The 26,079-nt window shown below is 36.1% G+C and overlaps 1 protein-coding gene across 1 annotated transcript in view; it reads left to right on the forward strand.

The window, feature by feature from the left end:
• eif3ha (eukaryotic translation initiation factor 3, subunit H, a) overlaps positions 1 to 26,079 on the forward strand; it is a 107,933-nt gene that overhangs the window by 79,548 nt on the left and 2,306 nt on the right. The window contains exons 5-7 of the mRNA XM_079836417.1: positions 2,855 to 3,004; positions 13,851 to 13,971; positions 22,786 to 22,918. Of these exons, the coding sequence (XP_079692543.1) occupies positions 2,855 to 3,004; positions 13,851 to 13,971; positions 22,786 to 22,918 (404 nt within the window). The remainder of the gene's footprint in view (positions 1 to 2,854; positions 3,005 to 13,850; positions 13,972 to 22,785; positions 22,919 to 26,079) is intronic.

Genomic DNA, 26,079 nt, shown 5'->3' on the forward strand with positions numbered 1-26,079 from the left:
CGCGATCCGAATCATCATTCGGCTCACTGATTCATAACGCTTCGAAGCTTCATGATGCTTTGTTTTGAAATCGTCATCACTATGTAAGACTTTATTTAGGGTTTTTTTGCACACAAAAACTATTCTCGCCGATTCCTAAAGTTATTGTAGAGCCGCTGTAGTGAGATGGACTTTGTAACTTTAGTCTTTAGTGTCTTTTAAGGGTCTTGAGAGTGTAAAGTTGAGCCAATGGAGGCCTTTCAGAGCATCAGATTTACACTAAAATATCTTCATTTGTGTCTGAAGATGAACGGAGGTCTGACGGGTGTTCAACCACATGAGGCTCAGTCATTAATGACACAATTTACATTTTTGGGTGAACTAACCCTTTAATCAATCTGTAATTCTTTTTATATTTTGATCTAGGGATGCACCGATACCACTTTTTTTTCAGATCAAGTACTTACATTTGGGTTCGTGCTGATACCGAGTACTTAATAATACCATTACAGTTCTTCTAACAATGTTTTATTTTCATCAGATGGTTTTCACTTTCTGACTGTAACAAAGTAAATATCCAAATTGATGCTGTTGCTGACATTTTAACATTCAACTTGGTGTTTTGTAGGGCTGTGCGATATTGAAGAAAAATGCGATATGTGATATCCTTGTTAAATGTGATATTCGATATGCGATACGATATTGCTTTAAGTGTGTAAAATCCATTTCTTTCCCCAACTGATATTTTTCACTTAAAGCATGAGCGACTGTGTTTACATGAATACTCATCAAGACGGCCATTTTGACACAACTGTGTGTATTTGACAGTTCGAGTGTGTAAGAAGACACGAAAAAATGAACGGCTTGTGCGCACGTTTCGGTGTGTGTGTCAGACAGCGCGAGACATCAAGGAGTTGTTTTTCCTCAAGTTATTGCGTTTAACTCTTTTTAACGTCAAGCAAGTCACATGAGTATCAGTCGTGTGCTCAGTCTATTCTCTGCTATATGAGTCCACCTAAAACATACACTTCTCACAATGTTGAAGTAGCCTATTAAAATCATTCAGATATTGCGTGCCCTTGCGATATGTACATTTGCGATATTTCGATAATTTCGATATATTGCGCATCCCTAGTGCTTTCCTAAGCAAACATGGCACTGCGGCCCATTTCACATGACTTCAGTGGAGTTCAGTACCACATAATAATTTCGTAGCAGAACAACTGAAATTGTTATCATAGCCATACAGCCTTTTTCAGAAAAGTGAGAGGCTGGTTCTTTTTGATGAAAATAAGCATTATCAGCGATAAGCCTGTGTCTGTTTTCATCTTCAATATGTGGCACTGAGCTAGGGATGTGCGAGACTAGCCGATTAAAATTTAGCGCTGCTGCTAAACGACTTGGAAAATACTAGTCGTTTACATTTTTTTGGCACATTTAAGGTTTTGCTTTACAAAGGCTTTGTTTAAATTGCCGTCATGTTAAAGCTGCACTATGTAACTTTTCCGTCTGCTAGAGGTCGCACGTCCTGGTTCGTCAGGTAAAATAGCATCTCACGATTTACAAATAGTTGGAAACATAAGTACTCGACTGAACAACATGTATAACACTGGCCTAGTGGTGTTTAGATATTTACTGAACAGATGTTGACATAGTGCAGCTTTAATGTAATATCTTGAAATTAATATATTTTGAAAGGTGTATATCTGCAGCAAAAACAAACTCATTTAAGAGGTTAAGCTTGGTTTATACTCGATATCGGTGCATCCCTATTTTGATCATATGAATTCATTCACGTCTGCTCTGGTTTGTGTTCACATAGCTTCACTGAAGTCCAAAAGTGTGCATATTTGGAGACATAATTATTTTTATTTTAAATAATATTTTATGCACATTTGCAATTTTTTCTTGTTATACAGAATATAATTTCTATTAATTTCCCACTGAATTATGCAACCTAAAGTGCTAAAAGAGTGTTCAGAGCATGCTCTGTCTCTCCTGTTTCTGGTTTGCGTGAGTTATGGCTCATTAGAGGTCTACAGCTGTCAATCATCTTGCGTGAGTCAGCGTGAGCATAATTCCTGCCCTTCTGGATGACCTGTGCACTTCCTCGTTCTGAGTTCTGTGAAAAAAAAAACCCCCCAAAGAAACATTTCTACACGTGAAACAAGAAGCTAATAAACACACGAGTGCGATAGTATATTGTGTGTTTGATTTCCATGCGATTGGTGCGGTTTACATAGGGCTGGACGATATGACCTAAACTCAAAAACCTCAATAAGTTGAACACTTTACCTCGATTACGATTGATGAACGCTTATTTTGGGGGTTGTTTTGCCCTCATAGTTCACTAATAAGGGAAGTGGATTTGCTCTGTCACAGAAAACGAATGGTGATGAGGTCATATTTTTGGATACTGCTGTTTATAGTCCTCTTCACATTGACTTTTACATTATTTAAATGTGCCCCTATTATGCTTTTTCAAATATTCCCTTTCATGCCGTGTGTAATACAGCAGCTTATGAATGTAAAAGGTCTACAGGTTATCGAAGTTACTGCCTCTTAAAAGAAAGAATCGATTCCGAACCAAGTCATCAGTAATTCCAGTCTCACTTTCTGCTTTGTAACAAATGCCGTAGTTTTGTTTCTGACACACATTGTAAGCGACTAATGAGGATGAGGAGACTCCTGAGGATGTGCAACGTGTATATCATTAGTGTTTTTGGACCTTTTGATGCGTGTCAACCTGTTGTACGATACTAGGAAGCTTTAAAATAACACTTCACGGATGTTTGTGATGCACGTTCTCACATACATTTCTTCAAAAATGAGTTGGCTATGAATAATGACAGGTGTTTTGTAACTGTTTTCCCAGGCTGAAGAAGGCCTGCGTTGGCTTCGAGCTCATGTTCGAGGAAGTCCCCATCACCATCAAGAACTCTCATCTCATAAACGTGCTGATGTGGGATCTGCAGGAGAAGAGTACGGTGGCTGACAAGCACGAGCTGCTCAGTCTCTCCAGCAGGTCAGAATCACCCCGACCTCACATTGTGAATTTGAGCAAGAGATTTGTCGTTTGCTGATTCATCTAGTCAGTTCTTGTCTTTTAAGCCCCTTTGCCACGGGTCTGTTTCGCCCAGGAAGTTGATCGAGGAAATGCAATACACGCTGACATGCCCTGATGGAACAGTTTAATCTTGATGCTCAAAATAGGGCTTGTAATAGTTACAAAACCAGCCTTCTGGGAGCAGAGAAATGCTGCAAATGCACAGCAATGAGTTTATTCCAGTGTATACGACGCTTTCAGAACTCAAGCATACATCCTTTGCATCTAGTATATCATCCCCCAGTACAACCAAGAGCTGTATTTAATATTGTCCTACTTTATCCTACCTATTGTGTGACTGTCTGGAGTCAGGGTTCTCAATCGACTATCAAACCGGTTACATCTCTATATACAGGGTTTCCGCGGGGTCTTAAAAGGTCTAAAAAGGTCTAGAATTTCAAAATCTAAATTTTAGGCCTTAAAAAGTCTTAAATTCCCTGAAGTATTCTGTTCTAGGTCTTAAATCATTTTAAACAGGTCTTAATTTTCCTACGTACATGTAACGTTACCTCTAATGCTCATTGAAATCCTGCAGCACTTTAGAATGTTTAAGTAGTCCAAATATAATTTACTGTATTACGACTAGAAATGAGACCAATATGCAGCTTATATTGCAGCCAATCAGCTTTGGTGTTATTGGAGTCTCTTTCAGATTGTACCACAGACACATAAAATAGATTTTATTCTTCAGCTAATAGTCCTCCAGTTTTTTGTGTTTCTGCGATTACTAAATATAATTTAAAATCAACATTTTTTTGAGATCCTACATTATTTTTAAACCAAAATAAACAAGATTTATGCATTTCGTTTTTTATTATGGTCATGTGAAGCTATTGTGCATGTAACATAATACATAATATGGTAAATGTGGTGTCCTAATTATGAAAAAAAAAAATGCAAATGATAATTTCTGGAAATTACCACAAAATCATTCATTTTGATCTCAAAAATCACCACAAAAAAAAAGTGACGAAATCCTGGTGGGATTGAGCTATGAGGAAGTGCAAGTTTATCGATTTGTTCAATTTGAATTAATTAATTTACTTTGCAAGTAAATTTGTGACTGCATTTCCTTTTATAGGTCTTAAATTTAATTCATAATGGTCTTAAAAAGGTCTCAAAAAGTCTTAAATTTGACTTGGTGAAACCTGCAGAAACCCTGATATAAACAAACGCTAAAAATCTTGGACAAGAAACCAGTTAGATGGCATCATTGTAATATTTTACAAATGTATAATCTGCTTAGCTTTGAACATTTTATAAGTTTGTCTCTTATTAAAATGGTTTTTACATGTATAAACAATCTTGCTCCAAATATCATATGCCAATTAGTAACAAAACAACATGGTAAGAGGATGGCCATAAGAGGTGCATCCAATCGGAATTGCAAAGTACCAAAGAGGAAAACTAAATTTGCACAATCCACATTTTCGGTTCAAGGTGCACTGCTTTGGAAACTAAACACTGCTTTTGAACTAAAAATGCAAACTGAGTTAAACATCTTTCAAACAAATATAAAAAAGTGGTTCAAACAAAAGCAGGTTTGTGAACATTGATGGTCTTTTATTTTATCATTGTTTTTTATACATACATTTTTTGTTGCTTGTGCGATTTGTTTTATTGTTGTTAAAAAAAGCCTAACCAGGGACTGGGGCTGCAGATTAGCCTTTGGCTAGAAGCCTATATGTGGAGCATCATCTGCTTGAAATTGTAGCAATGTCTTTTCTGCATTGTCCCTGTCAAATAAACTAATAAATAAATAAATAATTTATATTGCCTACTAACATTTTAAAGTAATCCTCTAATGCAATGCACTTATAATAACACTGTTGACCCTTTAAACCTACCCATACCGCCAAAATGTACAGAATACATTTGTTATTAAGCAAAACAAGGTGATTTTATGTTTTATTTTAAAAATAGGAACAAAGCAGCAAACAAGGACAAATGTAATAGAAAAATGACTGGGAGCTTCAGAAAAAATGCTACAAGATATTCTTAGATTATTGTAGTCAAAATTGCTAAAAAAAAAGCACTAATATGATTAACTTATCACTTTTGACCAGTAGGTGGCGCCGTATCAAATTATTTTGAATTCTCGCGCATGCGTCGTGGAGACACACACGGAAGACGAGAACAAGCTGGATAAAGGTGTTATTTTGATTTTTTTTTGCGCACAAAAACTATTGTCGTCGCATCGTAAAATGATTGTAGAGTCACTGTGGTGAGATGGACTTTGTAACGACGTTTTTAGTGCCTTTTATGGGTCTTGTGAGTGTAAATGTACTGAATGCCAATGGAGGCCTATCTGAAGCCTTTCTCAGCATCAGCTTTACACTAAAATATCTTCATTTGTGTCTGAAGATGAACGGAGGTCTGACGGGTGTCCAACCACATGAGGCTCAGGCATTAATGACACAATTTACAGTTTTGGGTGAACTAACCCTTTAAGGGTCCTGTTCTTCGTGATCCCATTTTTCAAACTTTAGTTAGTGTGTAATGTTGCTGTTAGAGCATAAATAATACCTGTAAAATTATAAAGCTCAAAGTTCAATGCCAAGCGAGATATTTTATTTAACAGAAGTTCCCTTTCAAAGCCTACAGCGAACGGCCGGTTTGTTCTACATCCTGGTATTTCCTGCTTTAATGACGTCAGTAGAACAGTTTGTTGACTAAACTCCGCCCACAAGAATACGCGAAAAAGGGGGCGTGGTCTTGTTGCTCCCTCGTGGAGAAGAGGAAGTGTTGCGTTGGGTTGCGTTTGTCGCCATCAGACGCTGTTATTTTCATCCCGGAGTCAAATCACCTTAGTTTGGCCTTCAGGGACACTGTAGTTTGAGCGCGTTTATCTCCCCGTTATGGGAAGAGGCGCGACCTTTCCGGGCGACATGCGCTAACCTGCTGTCCAATCACAACACGGGAACTGCTGGCCCAATCAGAACTCGATACGTGTTTCTGAAGGAGGGACTTCATAGAACGAGGAAATTCTCAGGCCGTTTTGAGGACAGTGAAAACAGCGGAATACAGATCAGTAAATTGTGTGAAAAATACTGTGTTTTTTTACACATGAAACATGAACGCATGTTATATTGCACACTGTAAACACAATCAAAGCTTCAAAAAAACACGAAAAACGGGACCTTTAAGTTCACGGTTAAATGCATTGCTCTTTTATTCCACATAGCAGCCCACCAGATGAAGATCCACTGACCTGATGTCAGTAATGGAGCTGGACGCCGCCGCCTCCTCCTGCTAATAGTCCTCTCTTCCTAATTAATTTGGCTAATCCGGTTATATTCCGCTGAATTTTATTACAGATCGAGTCGAGTCTGTTTCCAGGAGAGCAGTTCCCAGAAATGAGCCTTATTACATTTCCCAATGAATTCTCTTTTCCTTCCCTGAGATGAGCTTCGAGGGCCGCATGTTAACCGTGCTGAAAGTGGAGCAGTGATGAGAGGCTGTAAAGGGCCGCAGTTTTATTTGTCTGGCTTTGGTTTGTTTTTGCAGGAGCGTTTCCGCTTGGGCTCTCTTGTTGTACCTTTATTGATTTTTCTGAATGTGAATTATATATTTTGCCAGGTTGTTGAATTTTGAACAAGCCTTGAAATGTTTCTAGAGCAGGAAAATCCTCTTATTAGAGTGAATGTAGTCATCAAAGCGCATTTTATTTTTTTTAATCATCGAAAGATTTGACTACACTTAAAAAAATGCTGATCTTTTTTTAGTTTAAAATTGTACTTATCTAGTAAATGCATCTTGATTGTTTAAATATTTAGACTAGAAACAAGACCAAAATTACTAAGAAGAGCATTTTTTTTGCAGTGTACCATTTATGTTTTTAAAAGTAGTCTCATGCTAAAAAATAAATAAATAATAAGTAATTAAAATTAAGATACAACTTATACTAAACGAAATTCACTTTAAAGAAAGCAATTCTATTTCTACAAAACAAAACTCCAGAATAATTTCTGACAAACTTTGATATTAAATTAAAAAAATACCATTAGGCTATAATATTTAAACATCAATATGAAGCAAAATACGTTTGACTGGTATGATATTTATAGCATCTGAGCAAACATTTGCGAATAAAAGCTTTATTGATGTGACACTAGGCTCTTTTACAATAAACACGTTATAATCTGTCCAAAACAAGCCAAATAAATCTTGTCTAAGCAGTCTTGCGTGTATGACATTTAATGTTTCAACAGGATTCATATTTAAACAGACTTTTTGCATTTAATATTCACAGATGCTAACAGAATAAACTGACCTTACAATCAGCCCTGAAAAATATATTTCAGGGCTCAATGCTAAGGATTTTTTTCAGGGGTTCAAATTTTTACTTGCCCTGTCAGAATTTTCACTGACCCCACCACAAAAAAAAAGACAAATAAAATAAAATAGGCCTAGTATTGTTTTTGAGCCATATAAGGTTATGACTCTAAAAACTAATATCCTAACTCATAATTTTTTTTATATTGTTAAAGACCGTCAGTAATAAAATAAGAACAAATAATCAAATTATGAGCAAAAGCACAAATAAATAAAGCAGAACAAACATATACAAATGAAATAAACAGTTATTTTCATGTAGGTCTAAACTAGATTGTCAGGTACAAAAATAGTAATCAAATGTAAAATATCACTGCATAGTCTGCATAAAATTATATGCCACTGCATATAAATACAGATTAACCCTTATTAAAAGTTATTCAGTCAAGAGCAGTGAGTGATTTTTTTGTTGTCTTTTGTTATCTCCATATTTATATAGCCAATGACGATATTTTCCGGCTTTCCATGTGTGTTCAAGGTTATACGGTAGGGGGCGCTGTAGCGCATTTCCTGCACGAGAACAGAATCTCCTGATCAAAACAGCTGAAGAAGCAGGAACGTGCGATATCATAAGCAGATGCATATGTAAAATAACGCGATCATCACCATTAAACAGCATATAAATCACAACTGCCTAATGTTATTGAATGAAATGCCAGCCCAGGACGAGTTATAGGACTGAAGCTTTGAGTGTTGATGGACTCGATCTACAACATCTGTGTTTTGTTCATCGTTCGGACGTAACGTTAGTCTTTTACAAAAACGTGATTTTTTCAGCTTTATGCTCAAAATGTTGCTTTTTCATGAAACTTGCAACATTCAAGTGTTGATTAAAAAAATAATATATGAAGCTGGAATAAAACAGTTCTTTCTTTTGATATATTTCATGTTTAGATATTCTGTGGACCATTAAAACTTGTGAAAATGAGCATAAATGCTGGCGGTGACGGGCAAATTTCATGTTTATGTTCATTTAAAAGACCTAACCGACTATGTTTACGATGATACTCAACAAGACTAATTTTGTGTGAATATTCGCGCGCTGTGAGACGCGTGGCCGTGCGTGTGTGTGTTGTTGCTGCCCTTCGCGATGAGCAAACTGAGAGACACTTTCTCGTCTATGAGCGCTTGAATATTTAAATTGGCAAGGCTTAAAAATGCGCCCCCCCAAAACAATGGTAGGGGAAACACTGGAAACGTAACAGATTATAATGATGTATAAGACGCCGGCGCGACCGAACTCGAGGGGGTTAATCTCACAACAGTGTAAAAAACTCTTGAAATAGCTTTACACCCCCCTTTAGAAATCATAACGACTAAACTTTTGAACGCTAGTGCAAGTATTCTTGTTCAGAAATAGCGTGCCTTGATTATTTTTAAACGACCTTAATAGCGATTTTAGTTTGAATATTTGACACATTGAGGCTGCAATGACGGTTCGGTTGAAACGATGGCTCCTCTGATTGAAAAGAGACCATTTCAGTGCATAAAGCTGAGATATATTTGGAGTTTCATCAAAAGGGTGTTTTTAGCTACATCAGCCAGCTCTGATCTACACACACATTGATCTCTTTAATGAACATATGAAGTAAAACTGTAATGTTTCCACAGCTGCTCAGGACTCTCCTCTGAATCAGACTAATTGATAGACTACATGCGGGATGTGAGCAGGTGTTTTGGTCTTTATAGTTAATGTTTTATGAGTCGGCACAATCTTTGCCATTTTGACGAAGTCTTTCATTTGTAATTCAGAACATCCCAGGAGCTGGTGTGTGTTTAATAGGCCCTGCTGGTGAAATCATTCAGCGCGCAGATAATGATAATGTATTCAGCATGTAATTTCGGTCTTCCTGTGTACAGAGATGCCCTTTCCTTTCTTGACAAATACCAATAGGTCTATAGAGCAGATGTGTCACTCCAGAAACACAGACACTTGAAAGCATGTAATGTTGAATGTTAAAGGAGTGAAAATGTCTTCATTTGCTTGCCCGTCACGTCACTCCAAAGTTTAAGAAGACTCGGCTGGTCAACAATAAAGCTTCATTTGACTAACCGTATGACCCGCTCTTAGAACAAAAGGTTCTGTATACCTAGGCCTGTCGCAATAATCAATATATCGATATATCGCACAATATATGTACATGACCTCGATCATTTTCGTGATGCAATATATCGCCCATTATGTTTACATGATAATGAATTTCACCAACATTTTACTCGATTGCGCCGTCATCTTGTCTTTTGACTAAAATGCCATTTAGTTTTAGTCATATTTTAGTCACCTGAATTGTTTTTAGTTTTAGTTTAGTTTTAGTCTGCTAAAATCTAATGAGTTTAGTTTAATTGTAATACATTAAGCATTTAAGTGTTACATAACCGACTGTCACTTACTGACATTTTGACATTAAAAATACACGAAAGAGCTCAATTCACTTTTTTAAAAACATCTATATAGTTTTTATAACTTTGTATTTCGGTTTTAGTCAGTCGGCCATATCAGGTTAAGCTAAAGCTTCAAATAAGTTTGTTTATTTTTTTATTTTTTTATTATTTAATTTCAAGTAATGAAGATTTTCTTTAATGGTTTTAGTGAACTATTATAACCCTGATACTTTATTGAATATGTGTCAAATACTGGTCTTTCCTCCTGACTGTGAATTAAATGGGAATGAAATTAAATACAGTTTGTGTGAGCAAAAACGAATATATAATGCGTGACTTTTAATGATAAACAAGCTGGAAATACACCAGGACTCTTATTTTGAAATGTCTGCGCCTCTATTGCAGTTGCAGGAGCTCATTCAAGTTCAGATGAGGAGATCAAATATGCGTCATTACAACCGTCTAAAACATATTACTATATAAACATCATAAAGTAAACATTGTGACAATGACAGTTGATTTTCGTCATAGTTTTTGTCATCCAACACTAGTTTTTATTTAGTTATCGTCAGTGAAAAAAGGTTGTTGACGAAAATTATGACAAATTATTCGTCAAAGAAATTAACACTGCATTTGAGGCATTCTAGTGTTTTCCTGACAACTACTGACAGTTTGGAAGAATAAGCCCAAATGGACTCGATTTCAATCGCCTGATCCGCTGCACATATAAATGTCAACGCAGAATGACGAGTGTTAAAGCCGTTTCACAAGGGAACATGATTATTTACTATTTATTCAAATTTTTTATTTAGGATAATACATTTTTTACCCTTAATTTCCACGATCTAAAGAATTAAAGGTTGTCATTTGAAAGTGTGTAGGTCTACTTGCATTATTATGCTGTTATATTAGATTATATATTCAGTGGCATAGAATAGTCTTAAAATGACAATAATATCGTTTATCGCAATTATTTCTGGGACGATATATCGTGAAACAAAAAGTAGTTATCGTGACAGGCCTATATACACCATGCCCATATCTGCCAAAGGTCCAGAATTTAAGTCAGTTTTTTGTTATAAACAGGTGTTCTTTTAAGTGATGACGGTCAAAAATTTGAATCCGGACGTGTTTTTCCGATGTGTAGGCTATAAATGTTGTGAAATAACGGCAAAACATTTAAGATGACCAATCAAAAAGTAGGCGGGTTTATGTTCACTGAAGCTGCTGAGCACAAATTCCAGCGCGACGCTTCAGTAAACGCTCAAAGTGCGAGATAAGATGTAGCTAAACTAAACATTTCATATTTAGCAGCTGTTTTAGGATTAAAATGTTAAACTACCGATAAAAATAATCTGGCAAACGAATAAACCTTTGTCTAATTTCGCCATTTTTAATTTAAAATAGGTATACAGATATGTAGGCCACTAATAATTAGCAACTGTCAATGTGAGAGGACAAGAAACATTAACAAATCCGTTTTCTTCATATGATGTATACGATTAATAATGATGAATGAATTTGTACATTAGGGATGCAACAATACAGTTAGTCCACGGTTCAATACATACCTCGGTTTTTAACCACGGTTCAGTTCGGTTCTGATGGCTTGTCACATCAGTTTTTTGTTATTCTATTCTTAGCCGACCGGAACAGCAAGAGGTTAAGGAGAAAAAAATACAATTTCTTTATTGCAATACTCTTTCTTTATTTTACTTAAAATAATTGAAAAACCTTACTTGAACTTAGAACTTTACTTTAAAAAAACCTTGTACACATTCCTAGTGTATTGTATAGTATAGTATAATATAATATAAATATATATATAAAGATTTACAGTGGCAGCTCAGAGCTGTACAGCAGTATTTAAGTATGAAATTGAATGAATAAATGTAAAAATAAAACACTACATAGACTTCACTATAAAATATACACTGATTCTTATTAAAGCTGCTGTATTAGTTTTTCAGTCAAGAGCAGTGAGGGATTTTCTCTTTGTCTTTTGTTGTTGTATTAACATTAAAGGGATAGGAACAATACAAGAGTGTGTAAATAATGACAGAATTTTAGAGGTGAACTGTCCCTTTAAGGACAGCGTGTTCACTATAGGCTGCGCCGCTGTCAATTAAAGACCTGCACGCATCTAATATATACACACACACACGATTTTACTTTAACTTTAGACATAACCGACTGTGTTTATGTTAACCTTGTGTGTATTTGACAGTATTAGCGGAGTAAGACGATTTAGTCCAGTAATCGCATGTTTGACAAGCGTTTAAGGCGCACACTCTGAAAAGCGTATGTAAAACAGTGGATAAGCACGCGAATGACCGGCAAGGCTGTCAAACACATGCAAATAATGAACTTTGGTGATTGTGAATAACTCTAGTGTTCTGTGAGTATAACTCCACCACTAACCTGTGATGTGAATGTATGTTGCGTTGTTCAGTATTGGGATGGAGAAAAATGATAGAATTTGTAGAAAAATAATTATTTAAATGCAAAACCGAGAATTATATTGAGAATTGTGGCATTCCTAGTGTACATTTTGTGAATGAATTTTTAAAAAAATTCTTAGAAAGTGTCTTAGGGTAAATTTATATTTAGAATATTTTTTCTATGTTTTGTTGACTGCTTTAGGAGGGAAGAGAGGGCAAGACAAGGAGAATGAGGGAAAAGAGTGATGGAGATGAGGAGAGAGAGAGAGCAGGAATTGACAGATAATCCACTGCCCATTGACTTAGTTTTAAAGCTATTTCTCATAATTTTTTTGGCCTTCAAACGTCTTAAAATGCACATGTGTAGATCAGAGAAATCTAAAAGTTCTCAGGGTTCTCATGCCCTCGAACACCCCTAACTCCCTAGCCAAATTATTAAAGCACCTTTGTTTCCTGACCAATTATAAGTTATGATCGTACAAATGTAAATTTAGTGACTTCTTCAAAAATTCATGTTTCACAACATGAAAACAAACACGTTAGCTTATAGTTCTATCACGTGAATTTGTGATTTAAACTTTTCGGTGCAGAAAAATGTCCACTTTTTGGAGAAAAAAAATACCTGAATAGGCCTGAATAGAACCTTAAGGGGTTTTACTTATTAAGTTTTTACATTTTTATGAATAAAAGCGCTTGTTAACGTACTTTACACTATATGAATGTTATAATACCGCTGGAGTAGAAATCAAGGCTTCATCGGGACAGCATTATCGCATGGAGAAGCGCAATTACTAGGGCTGTCAATAGATTAAAATTTTTAATCGTGATTAATCGCACACTTATCGTGAAATTAAGCATACGCCATTTATCTCATTAAACACATTAATTTGCTATATCCAAAGTAAACAATCAGAAATTAATGTGTTTAATGAGACAAATGGCGTACAAGGCCACCAAGTACTGTGCACAGTGCGCAGCTAATTCATTTAACGTTTTTTTTTCCTAACGTAATTTTTAGTCTAAAATTTCAGGACCTCAGTCGACCAATATTTTCTTTGGTTGATTACAGCCCTAAATAACACTCTAACGTGTCAATAACTTTTAGTAGTGTGATGTTTCAGAAGTGCAACACTTTAGAAAATATTTTTTTTTTAAATTTGTGAATCGATGCAAGTGCACAGCTAATTAATTTAACGTTTTTTTTTTTACTAACGTCATTTTTAGTCGAAAATGTCAGGACCTCAGTCGACCAAGATTGTCTTTTGGTTGGTTACAGCCCTACTTCTCAGTGAAGGATGCCTGCAACGCTCCTTTAGAATGAAGCACGCATGTACACTTCTCTTTAATATGCTCCCTACGTAGGCAGCTTAAGAGGTTCTGGAGCCGATATATCAGGTTTCTGATACTCGTGGCCCCTCATAAATCAGCTCGTGCTCTGTGACCCGTGCGCATTCAGAGCAGATTCTCGTCCTGATCCGGCTCATCATGCGTCTGTCATGGCGCTGTTAATTGAGTGGAAGATCACTGGTGCAATTACACTCTGTGCAGTCAGACGCTCTTTACGCAAACTTTGTTTGACTAAACCATCTGTCAATCTGTTTCCATAGTAACCACCTGGAAAAGAGCCTTCAGCTGCTGATGGACCGGGTGGACGACATGAGCCAAGATATCGTCAAGTACAACACGTTCTGCCGCAACCTCAGCAAGCAGCAGCAGCAGAAGCAGCAGGTACAGCGTCCGATAGGACAGCATCTGGTCATAATCTAACGCTCTATTTAAAATGAATAGCTACACGCATCAGTTAATGGTTTTCTTTTCCAAAATGATGTCACTTCCTGGGCTGGAAAGTGATGTTGAGGATGCAGGAAAACCTATAAATCAGTGCTAAAACATATTCACATCATTTTCATTTAAAGGATTAGTTCACTTTTTGATAAACTTTTGCTGATAGTTTCCTCACCCCCATGTCCTCCAAGATGTCCATGTCTTTCTTTCTGCAGTCGAAAAGAAATGAAGGTTTTGGATGAAAACAGTCCAGGGTTTTTCTCCATATAATGGACTTCAATGGGACCCAAACGGGTCAGTTTCAGTGCAGCTTTAAACGACCCCAGATGATGAATAAGGGTCTGATCTAGACAAACCATCAGTTTCTGAGAGAAACCCAGCAGTATTTATGCTATTATTTTACCTCTTATCAGACGAGCGTGATCATCTCTGAGCTCAGACATAACTTCCGCTAAGTGAGGTCAAAATACGAGCGTGATCATAGAAGTATCGATAGTAGATGCCTCATTCTACTGATAAGTGCAGGCGCTAATGAGGCATCTACTATCTATATATCTATGATCACGCTCGTATTTTGACCTCACTTAGCGGAAGTTATGGCGGAGCTCAGAGATGATCACGCTCGTCTGATAAGAGGTAAAATAATAGCATAAATACTGCTGGGTTTCTCTCAGAAACTGATGGTTTGTCTAGATCAGACCCTTATTCATCATCTGGTGTCGTTTAAAGCTGCACTGAAACTGAACCGTTTGGAGCCCATTGAAGTCCATTATATGGAGAAAAACCCTGGACTGTTTTCATCCAAAACCTTCATTTCTTTTCGACTGCAGAAAGAAAGACATGGACATCTTGGATGACATGGGGGTGAAGAAATCATCAGCAAAAGTTTATTTAAAAGTGAACTAATCCTTTAAGTAAAATGCTGTTAGATTTAAAATAAAAAAAGAGGTAAACTTAAAGTTGAAATAGAAATGTTGGCTGGTTTAAGTACTAAAGTGACTAAACCTAAAACTGAAGTTAAAATCAGTTAAAAGCTTAAAAGAAAGGAGTAAAAATGTATAAAGGACATTATAAAATTACTAAAACTTCAATTAATATCTTTCAAAATGGCAATTAAAACCTATAAATGATACTAAAATTGAAGTTAAAATAAACTAAAAGCTAAATAGAAATATACAAAATAGTGTAAATGTACAAAAGCACATGACAAAATGACTAAAACGTAAATTAAAATGACAACTGAAAATATAACGCATATAAAAGAAAATTCAATATATTATTAAATACTATATCAATTATACATTTAAGTTGAATCACTAAAATGACTAAACCTAAAACTGAAGTTTAAAATATTTAAGCTAAATAGACATTTTAAAAAAGCACATAATAAAATTACCGAAACTTAATTTAATTTAAACTGAAAATATTTCAACAAAAAAAAATTCAAAATATAAAATACTAAAATAGTATATACATTATACACTTAAGTTGAAATACTAAAATTCTAAACTAAAACTGAAGTTTAAAATAAATTAAAGCTAAATATAAAAAAACTAGTAAAAATGACTAAAGCTTATAACAAAATTACTAAAACTAATACAAAGCTAATCAAAATATTAATTAAATACAATATTAGTATATAAATGATACAAAACTGAAATAAAATAAGTTGAATCACTAAAATGACTAAACCAAAACTGAAGGTAAAAAATATATTTAAGCTAAATAAATAACTAGTAAAAATGACAAAAGCACATAATACAATTACCAAAACTTAAATGAAAATAAACTGAAAATATAAAAATTCAAAATATTAAATACTAAAATAGTATATAAATTATATACTTAAGTTGAAGTACTAAAATGCTGAAGTTTAAAAAAAAATTAAGCTAAATATAGAAAAAATTGTAAAAATTACAAAAGCAAATAATAAAATTACCAAAACTTAAATTAAAGTGAAAGCTGAAAATATAAAATGCATAAAAGCGTATTCAATATATTATTAAATACTATAATAGTATGTAATTAATACATTTAAGTTGAAGTACTAAAATTACTAAACCTAAAACTGGTTAAAAATACATTAAAGTTAAATAGAAATATAAAAAATATAGTAAAAATGGCAAAAGCACATAATAAAATATAAAGCGTATATATATAAATAATAAAATTACTAAAACTTAAATTAAAATGAAAAATAAGTAAGCTAACTCAGAATATTAATAAATACTATAGTATATCACATCAGTCTATTATAGTATAGTATATAATTCAATAATAGTGTGTAAATGATACAAAACTTAAATAAAATAAGTTGAAGTACTAAAAGCTTGTTCAATATATTATTAAAGTATATAAATTATACACTTAAGTTGAAGTACTAAAATTACTAAACCTAAAACTGGTTAGAAATACATTAAAGTTAAATAGAAATATAAAAAAAACTACTAAAAGTGACTAAAGCACATTATATAATATAAAGATTATTTATAAATCTAAATAAAATGACAAACTTAAATTAAAATGAAAAATAAGTAGGCTAATTCAGAATATTAATAAATACTATAGTATATCACATCAGTGTATTAGTATATAGTTCTATAATAATATGCAAATTATACAAAACTGAAATAAAACAAGTTGAAGTACTAAAAGCTTTTTCAATATATTACTAAAAACTAAAATAGTATATAAATTGTACATTTAAGTTGAAATACTAAAATGACTAAACTTAAAACTGGTTAAAAATACATAGAAAATAATAGAATAGAAATATAGAAAAAAAAACATAAAAATGACAAAAGCACATAATAAAATATAAAGCTTTATATATAAACTTTTATATAAATCTAAATAATAAAATGATTAAAATGAAAAATAAGCTAATTCAGAATATTAATAAATACTATAGTATATCACATCAGTGTATTATAGTATAGTATATAATTTTATTATAGTATGTAAATGATACAAAACTAAAATATATTAACTAATGTAAATTATACATTTAAGTTGAAGTAACATAAAACTGGTTAAAAATACATTAAAGCTAAATAGAAATATATATAAAACTAGTAAAAATGACAAAAGCACATAATACAATATAAAACTTTTATATAAATCTAAATAATTCAATGAAAAGTATTTAGTTGAAGTACTAAAGGCTATCAATATATGATTAAATATAAATGTAAGAGTATATAAATAATGCAATAATAACACTGCTATTAATATATTCAATATTCTAGAAACTAGAATGGAAATAAAAAAGGTTTTGTGTTCTTAAATATAAGTAGTGAAAGTCTCCATTATGTTTATTTAATTGCTATATTGTAATAAAAGAAAACTAACTAGTGTGATTTCCATCTTTGACATTGTGAGTTTAATATTTTATCCAATATATATGTATATGATGGGGACATTAAAATCTCCAGCACACTATGAATGACCTGAAGCATAAACGGCTGCCGTCGCTCGGCCGGAGATAAAACCGCTCAATAGATGTAATTTAGGGTTCAGGAAGGCCATCTAATTTACAATCCCAACTCGCTTCAGATTCATAATTTCATCCATTTGGCCAGGCTGACAAATTGGCCAAAATGCCCTTGACATTTTCAGGCTTTTGCATTGCTGGCATTTCGTAAACATGAGTTCAGACATAAATATAAAAGTACTGTTAGTGAGCGAAAGAACTACAATCCCATGGAGCATTGCAAACAGCAGAACTAAATTAAAAATGAAATGTATATTGATTTTATATACAATGTATTTTAAGTTCATTCCAAGTGCTTTAGGGAGTGGGCGGAGCGTAAGAGCTCTTTAGTTTCGACTCTGATTGGTGGAATTTCCTGCACAGCATCATGGGTAATGTAGTTTTTCACCACGGATTCCACTGTTAAACAATAGACCCTTTTCACAGACTGTGATGACGCGTTTTAACGGTCATCAATATCGTAAATCCTGCTGCGTTTTTTGTATTTTCATTTTTTATATATATATATATATACACACACACACACACACACACACACACACACACACACACACACACACACACACACACACACACACACACACAAACACACACACACACACACACGTAGATTTATAACACTAATACTAATACACTAATACTAATACACTAATACTAATACACTAATACTAAAACACTAATACCGCTGCAGTGATGGTAAAAATTTACATATTTCTCTCTTTTCACTGCCGTTATCAATCTCACTCTATTTTTTCCCTCTTTTTGAAAGTTGTGAAATCACAACTGTGGCGTTTTTCTTTTGCTATGTGAGCAAATGGGCACACAGAAAAATATTTAATGTATTCTCTCATTCACAGCTATAATATTTAACCCAACTATGACGACTTCCGCTCTGAGAAACGCGGAAATGTGAAAAGGGTCTTTTATTTTAAAACTAAGCTGAAATAATGCGGTCTGACGGCTTCAACAGAAGCGCAAACCATCGATTATCAACCTCGTCGCTCACTTTAACACTTTAAAGTTTTTACTTTCCGAACCGATTGTTGTACACTATATTGAAAAGAGCACCTGAGATATGGATTGTATTGGTGTGTTTGTGATTTGTGTTGTTTTGTCGCCTGTTGCTCTTGCCTCTTTAGCACTTTGAAAATAATTGCTTTCTTCCAGAAGGAAACACACTCTGAAGTCTCCATGATTGCAGTGTTTATTTGACCACTAGCACTTCCTGTTTGACAGGATGGTTGAGCCTTTCAAAGCTGAAATGGCGGCGTAAACGAGGCCAGACCCAAAGCGACTTGGTCACGAGCAGGTCATCTCAACGGCTCCTATATCAACCTCACTGAAATCTGCTGTAATTACTGTTGTCATCGATCATAGCTTTCCCGCCTCCGCCTCCACATATCCCCGCGCGCGCCAGGCCCCGGGTGAACCATATAAACCAAATGACCCGCATCAATCACCATTCAATATCAAAGAGAATTGCCGCTGTGTTGGCAGTTTGCATTCCTAAATCATAAGCCTAATTTCAGCAAAAATGGCCGGTATCCTCAGTGGTGACATAAGTCGCACCAACTCAAATAGGATATGAATTCCTCATCTTTTATTCCCCATGAGTATACCATGTTCAAATTTGATCTACTACATCTTTAAAAAAGGCGAGTGGTTGAGCTTGACAAAACTAGGCCAGGTGTGGGACTTGTCAAGCTGTGCTGTCTGTAGTTTCAGACGTTTCACTTCAGCCTGGCTTACGGTTCTCTTACAGTAATAACTGCACTGGATCATCTGCACTAGTGTCGCCTTAACACTGGACATGATCAGGCACTTCCTTTACTTAACAGTGGACATAATCAGGCACTTCCTTTACTTAACACTGGACATAATCAGGCACTTCCTTTACTTAACACTGGACATAATCAGGCACTTCCTTTACTTAACACTGGACATGATCAGGCACTTCCTTTACTTGACACTGGACATAATCAGGCACTTCCTTTACTTAACACTGGACATGATCAGGCACTTCCTTTACTTAACACTGGACATGATCAGGCACTTCCTTTACTTAACACTGGACATAATCAGGCACTTCCTTTACTTAACACTGGACATAATCAGGCACTTCCTTTACTTAACACTGGACATAATCAGGCACTTCCTTTACTTAACACTGGACATAATCAGGCACTTCCTTTACTTAACAGTGGACATAATCAGACACTTCCTTTACTTAACACTGGACATGATCAGGCACTTCCTTTACTTAACACTGGACATAATCAGGCACTTCCTTTACTTAACACTGGACATAATCAGGCACTTCCTTTACTTAACACTGGACATAATCAGGCACTTCCTTTACTTAACACTGGACATAATCAGGCACTTCCTTTACTTAACACTGGACATAATCAGGCACTTCCTTTACTTGACACTGGACATAATCAGACACTTCCTTTACTTGACACTGGACATAATCAGGCACTTCCTTTACTTAACAGTGGACATAATCAGACACTTCCTTTACTTAACACTGGACATGATCAGGCACTTCCTTTACTTAACACTGGACATAATCAGGCACTTCCTTTACTTAACACTGGACATAATCAGGCACTTCCTTTACTTAACACTGGACATAATCAGGCACTTTCTTTACTTAACAGTGGACATAATCAGACACTTCCTTTACTTAACACTGGACATGATCAGGCACTTCCTTTACTTGACACTGGACATAATCAGGCACTTCCTTTACTTAACACTGGACATGATCAGGCACTTCCTTTACTTAACACTGGACATAATCAGGCACTTCCTTTACTTAACACTGGACATAATCAGGCACTTCCTTTACTTAACACTGGACATAATCAGGCACTTCCTTTACTTAACACTGGACATAATCAGGCACTTCCTTTACTTAACACTGGACATAATCAGGCACTTCCTTTACTTAACACTGGACATAATCAGGCACTTCCTTTACTTAACACTGGACATAATCAGGCACTTCCTTTACTTAACACTGGACATAATCAGGCACTTCCTTTACTTAACAGTGGACATAATCAGGCACTTCCTTTACTTAACACTGGACATAATCAGGCACTTCCTTTACTTAACACTGGACATAATCAGACACTTCCTTTACTTAACAGTGGACATAATCAGACACTTCCTTTACTTAACACTGGACATAATCAGACACTTCCTTTACTTAACAGTGGACATAATCAGACACTTCCTTTACTTAACACTGGACATAATCAGGCACTTCCTTTACTTAACACTGGACATAATCAGACACTTCCTTTACTTAACACTGGACATAATCAGGCATTTCCTTTACTTAACACTGGACATAATCAGACACTTCCTTTACTTAACACTGGACATAATCAGGCACTTCCTTTACTTAACACTGGACATAATCAGACACTTCCTTTACTTAACACTGGACATAATCAGGCATTTCCTTTACTTAACACTGGACATAATCAGGCATTTCCTTTACTTAACACTGGACATAATCAGACACTTCCTTTACTTAACACTGGACATAATCAGGCACTTCCTTTACTTAACACTGGACATAATCAGACACTTCCTTTACTTAACACTGGACATAATCAGGCACTTCCTTTACTTAACACTGGACATAATCAGGCACTTCCTTTACTTAACACTGGACATAATCAGACACTTCCTTTACTTAACACTGGACATAATCAGACACTTCCTTTACTTAACAGTGGACATAATCAGGCACTTCCTTTACTTAACACTGGACATAATCAGGCACTTCCTTTACTTAACACTGGACATAATCAGGCACTTCCTTTACTTAACACTGGACATAATCAGGCACTTCCTTTACTTAACACTGGACATAATCAGACACTTCCTTTACTTAACACTGGACATAATCAGGCATTTCCTTTACTTAACACTGGACATAATCAGACACTTCCTTTACTTAACACTGGACATAATCAGACACTTCCTTTACTTAACACTGGACATAATCAGACACTTCCTTTACTTAACACTGGACATAATCAGACACTTCCTTTACTTAACACTGGACATAATCAGACACTTCCTTTACTTAACACTGGACATAATCAGTCATTTCCTTTACTTAACACTGGACATAATCAGGCACTTCCTTTACTTAACACTGGACATAATCAGACACTTCCTTTACTTAACACTGGACATAATCAGGCACTTCCTTTACTTAACACTGGACATAATCAGACACTTCCTTTACTTAACACTGGACATAATCAGGCATTTCCTTTACTTAACACTGGACATAATCAGGCACTTCCTTTACTTAACACTGGACATAATCAGACACTTCCTTTACTTAACACTGGACATAATCAGGCACTTCCTTTACTTAACACTGGACATAATCAGGCACTTCCTTTACTTAACACTGGACATAATCAGACACTTCCTTTACTTAACACTGGACATAATCAGACACTTCCTTTACTTAACACTGGACATAATCAGGCATTTCCTTTACTTAACACTGGACATAATCAGACACTTCCTTTACTTAACACTGGACATAATCAGGCACTTCCTTTACTTAACACTGGACATAATCAGGCATTTCCTTTACTTAACACTGGACATAATCAGGCACTTCCTTTACTTAACACTGGACATAATCAGGCACTTCCTTTACTTAACACTGGACATAATCAGGCACTTCCTTTACTTAACACTGGACATAATCAGACACTTCCTTTACTTAACACAATCAGACATGCCCTTTACTTCCCTCCTACCTAATTTACTTCCTCCTCTTTCCCTTTCTCCTAATTTGTCCTTCCTTCCTTCCCTCTCTTCCTTCCTTTCTTGTGTTTTTGTCCTTTTATTTGTCCTTTATTTATATTGCGCTTTGGTCTAGACCAGTAGTCTAGTAGTAATCTCAATCATCTGGAGAAGTGATGGGAATAGTGTGTAATCTCTGTGTGCGTCTTCATGCGGCCCAGCTGATTCTCAGAAGTGCATCTGTATTCTATCAGTCGATCAGCCTGACTCTGAACTCTCGGCGTTATGTTGTCGGTAATGGGAATCCTTCCATCATTCTGTTTGAATTCTATTTCCATCTCACCCTTTTGAAAACCTTTTGTTTTGCTGAGGCTGCTCGGGTCGCTCAAAGTTCCTCCATGAAGAGTTTCTTGTTTCTACAGTTGATTTTGTTTTTTTTTGGCTCATTTTCTCTTCTTTTCTGCCTCCTCTAGTATGTCCAAAGGCGGCAGCAGGAAAACGCGCAGCGGCAGAGTCGCGGAGAGCCGCCGTTACCGGAGGAAGACATGACGAAGATGTTCAAACCTCCTCAGGCGCCTCCTCGCATGGACACACTCCTCATCGCAGGTACCGCTCCTCTCCCTCCGTTAAAGGGTTAGTTCACCCAAAAATGTAAATTGTGTCATTAATGACTGAGCCTCATGTGGTTGGACACCCGTCAGACCTCCGTTCATCTTCAGACACAAATGAAGATATTTTAGTGTAAAGCTGATGCTGAGAAAGGCTTCAGATAGGCCTCCATTGGCATTCAGTACATTTACACTCACAAGACCCAGAAAAGGCACTAAAAACGCCGTTACAAAGTCCATCTCACCACAGTGACTCTACAATAATTTTACGATGCGACGACAATAGTTTTTGTGCGCAAAAAAAATCTAAATAACACCTTTATCCAGCAGGGTTCCCACTTGTCCTGGAAAACCTTGAAAACCTGGAAAACGTATGATACATTTTCCAGTCCTGGAAAACACATGTAAAATGTTAGAGAAAATGTAAAATGTCCTGGAAAATTATTTTAAAAAAAGTTAAAGGGTAACTTCAGTGATTTAGCTTTAAGCTTTGTATCAGTAGATTAAATATATTGGAATTATGGTACTTTCCCCCCTCATATCCCCCTGAGATGAGAGAATTATGCATTTTATTTCTGGAAAAAATCCTCCGATGGCGCCAATATCGTCATTTTGTGTTTTTTGGAGGATTTTTGGCCAGAGGCTACAGACTAAAGGAGCCGGTTCCGCATGTTTATAACCCCATAACCAACGCCCATAGGGGTGGGATCTCACTCAGAATTATTTTGAGATATAGTCAGAATTGCGAAATTCTGACTGTTTTTCTCGCAATATCGAGTTTATATCTTGCAATTATTACTTTTCTCAGAATTGACATAAAGTCCAAAAGTTTGAGGGGAAAAAGACAGATTTTTTTTGCGAGAAAATCACAATTGCAACAAAAAAAAATTCAGAATAGCAAGATAAATCGCAATTACCCTTTTTTTTTTTATTCTCTGGCGGAAACAAGCTTCCTTATGCTGCGTTCACACCAAACGCGAATTGAGCGTCAGGCGCGAGTGATTTCAATGTTAAGTCAATGGAAAGGCGCGTTGACGCGCGTCTGGAGGTCCCGCGGCGCGAAGGATGCGAATCCGCTTCATTCGCGCGTCCAGTTCGCGCGAATGGCGCGAATTGGACGCAAATTGAGCGTCTTGCGCGATACGCGCGTTACACGCGAATGGTGCTTTTGTGCATTCACGCGTTTGAAGCGAATTCGCGTCTGACGCCCGAGTTGAAAAATTTGAACTTTGGCATCAATTCGCGCCGCGTTAACCAATCAGGAGCCTGCTCGCTGCTGTCACATGGTAAAGTGACGTGTATGAGAAACCCTGCATAAATTAAAAACAGTACTATTGTGTCACAAAATGTAGTTTTAAGACGTTTTCAGGTGGGAATGTAGTTGTTTAAAGCTCAAATCTGTGGTTTATTTATAAAGAGAGCGCCTATTTAAAAAAAATTATCTTGTGTTTTTGGAGTTGTGAGATCCAGGCGATCACCGGGCAATCACCGCTCATAACCCCGGCGAAGGCAGCCTTTCCTCGGCCAGTCCTTCTGGCGTCTGCCGCTGGCTCTGATGTCCTGTAGTGGTTCGTTTTGTGTTGATCTAACGGCCGAGCTTTGCTCTCATTAATCTATAATTTGTTGTCTGCCAAATCGTTTTGACTGAGGGCAAAGAGAAGTTTAATAACTTTATATTTTAAGGATATTTAAATATACATGTACTGAAGATAATGTAGGAGTTGCCTGGACCACATTTGTGTGGCTATTAATGCTTAATATATATTTTTAATGAAAATGAAAAGAGGCAGAGTGGTGTTTTATGACATATTTCTCCTGGAGTGCCTTGAACGCGCGTCAATTTCGCTTCAAACGCTCGATTTCTACGCGCGTCCAATTCTCTGCGGACGCGCGAATGCATTCAAAATGTACGCGCGTGAAACTAGACGCGGTAGACGCGATTTTGACGCTCAATTCGCGTTTGGTGTGAACGCAGCATTAGTCATAATGTATGATTAAGAGCTCGTATTAAAAACTGATTTTATAGTTAAGTCATGGCAATAAACTGTGCGCCTTTTAAAGACTTAGAGAGCGATATATTACTTTAGGAGTGATTCTTGTCTTCCGTGTGTGTCTCCACGACGCATGCGCGAGAATATGAGCAGATCCGGCGTTCGGGAATCCATGAAATGCTCACTTTAACCCCATTTTGAGAACTACGCCGAGACCTAAAGCACGATCAGTGTAGAATTCAACAGCTGAGACACGCGCGTCTTCCTCTGCTCGTAAACAAATCTCTTCTGGGTCATGTGTCCGAACGCCGGATCTGCTCATATTCTCACGCATGCGTCGTGGAGACACACACGGAAGACAAGAACAAGCTGGATAAAGGTGTTATTTAGATTTTTTTTGCGCACAAAAACTATTGTCGTCGCATCGTAAGATTATTGTAGAGTCACTGTGGTGAGATGGACTTTGTAACGGCGTTTTTAGTGCCTTTTCTGGGTCTTGTGAGTGTAAATGTACTGAATGCCAATGGAGGCCTATCTGAAGCCTTTCTCAGCATCAGCTTTACACTAAAATATCTTCATTTGTGTCTGAAGATGAACGGAGGTCTGACGGGTGTCCAACCACATGAGGCTCAGTCATTAATGACACAATTTACATTTTTGGGTGAACTAACCCTTTAAACAGCTTTCTTCTTCCAGCCCATTCTGCAGGGTATTGGAAATTTATAGTACTCTGTCTAGAAGAATTGATCCATGAATTGGTCAATTCAGCAATAAACGGGTCAGTTTAAATGGGAATGGGAATAACGGCAGGTCTTAAATCTTCACACTGTTCTTATCCTGATGGGGAAGCCGTTGAGTTTGCCCTCGTGTATCAGACAGCCATCATGGATGATTAAGTGCTAAGGTTGTCAATAGTTTTTCTTTTTTGCCATCAGCATGATTAATCGAATTAAATTAAACTTTGTTTCTAAATGTAGTCAGGGCGCCTCAATGCAGATTTTTTCTGCTGTCCCAGTTGTGCCAGTAATTTTAGATTTTAGCGTACATATATTTAAATATTTTCTGCTATTCAGGGAAAAGAAAGAGCATTGTATTAATCATGAATATAACTCTTTATTAACTCACTCATGACTCCACAATGGCATGCCATCCAAAAAAAATAACCGTT

This window comes from Gobio gobio (genome assembly GCF_949357685.1).
Source record: "Gobio gobio genome assembly, chromosome: 15".
Taxonomy (NCBI): Eukaryota; Metazoa; Chordata; class Actinopteri; order Cypriniformes; family Gobionidae; genus Gobio; species Gobio gobio.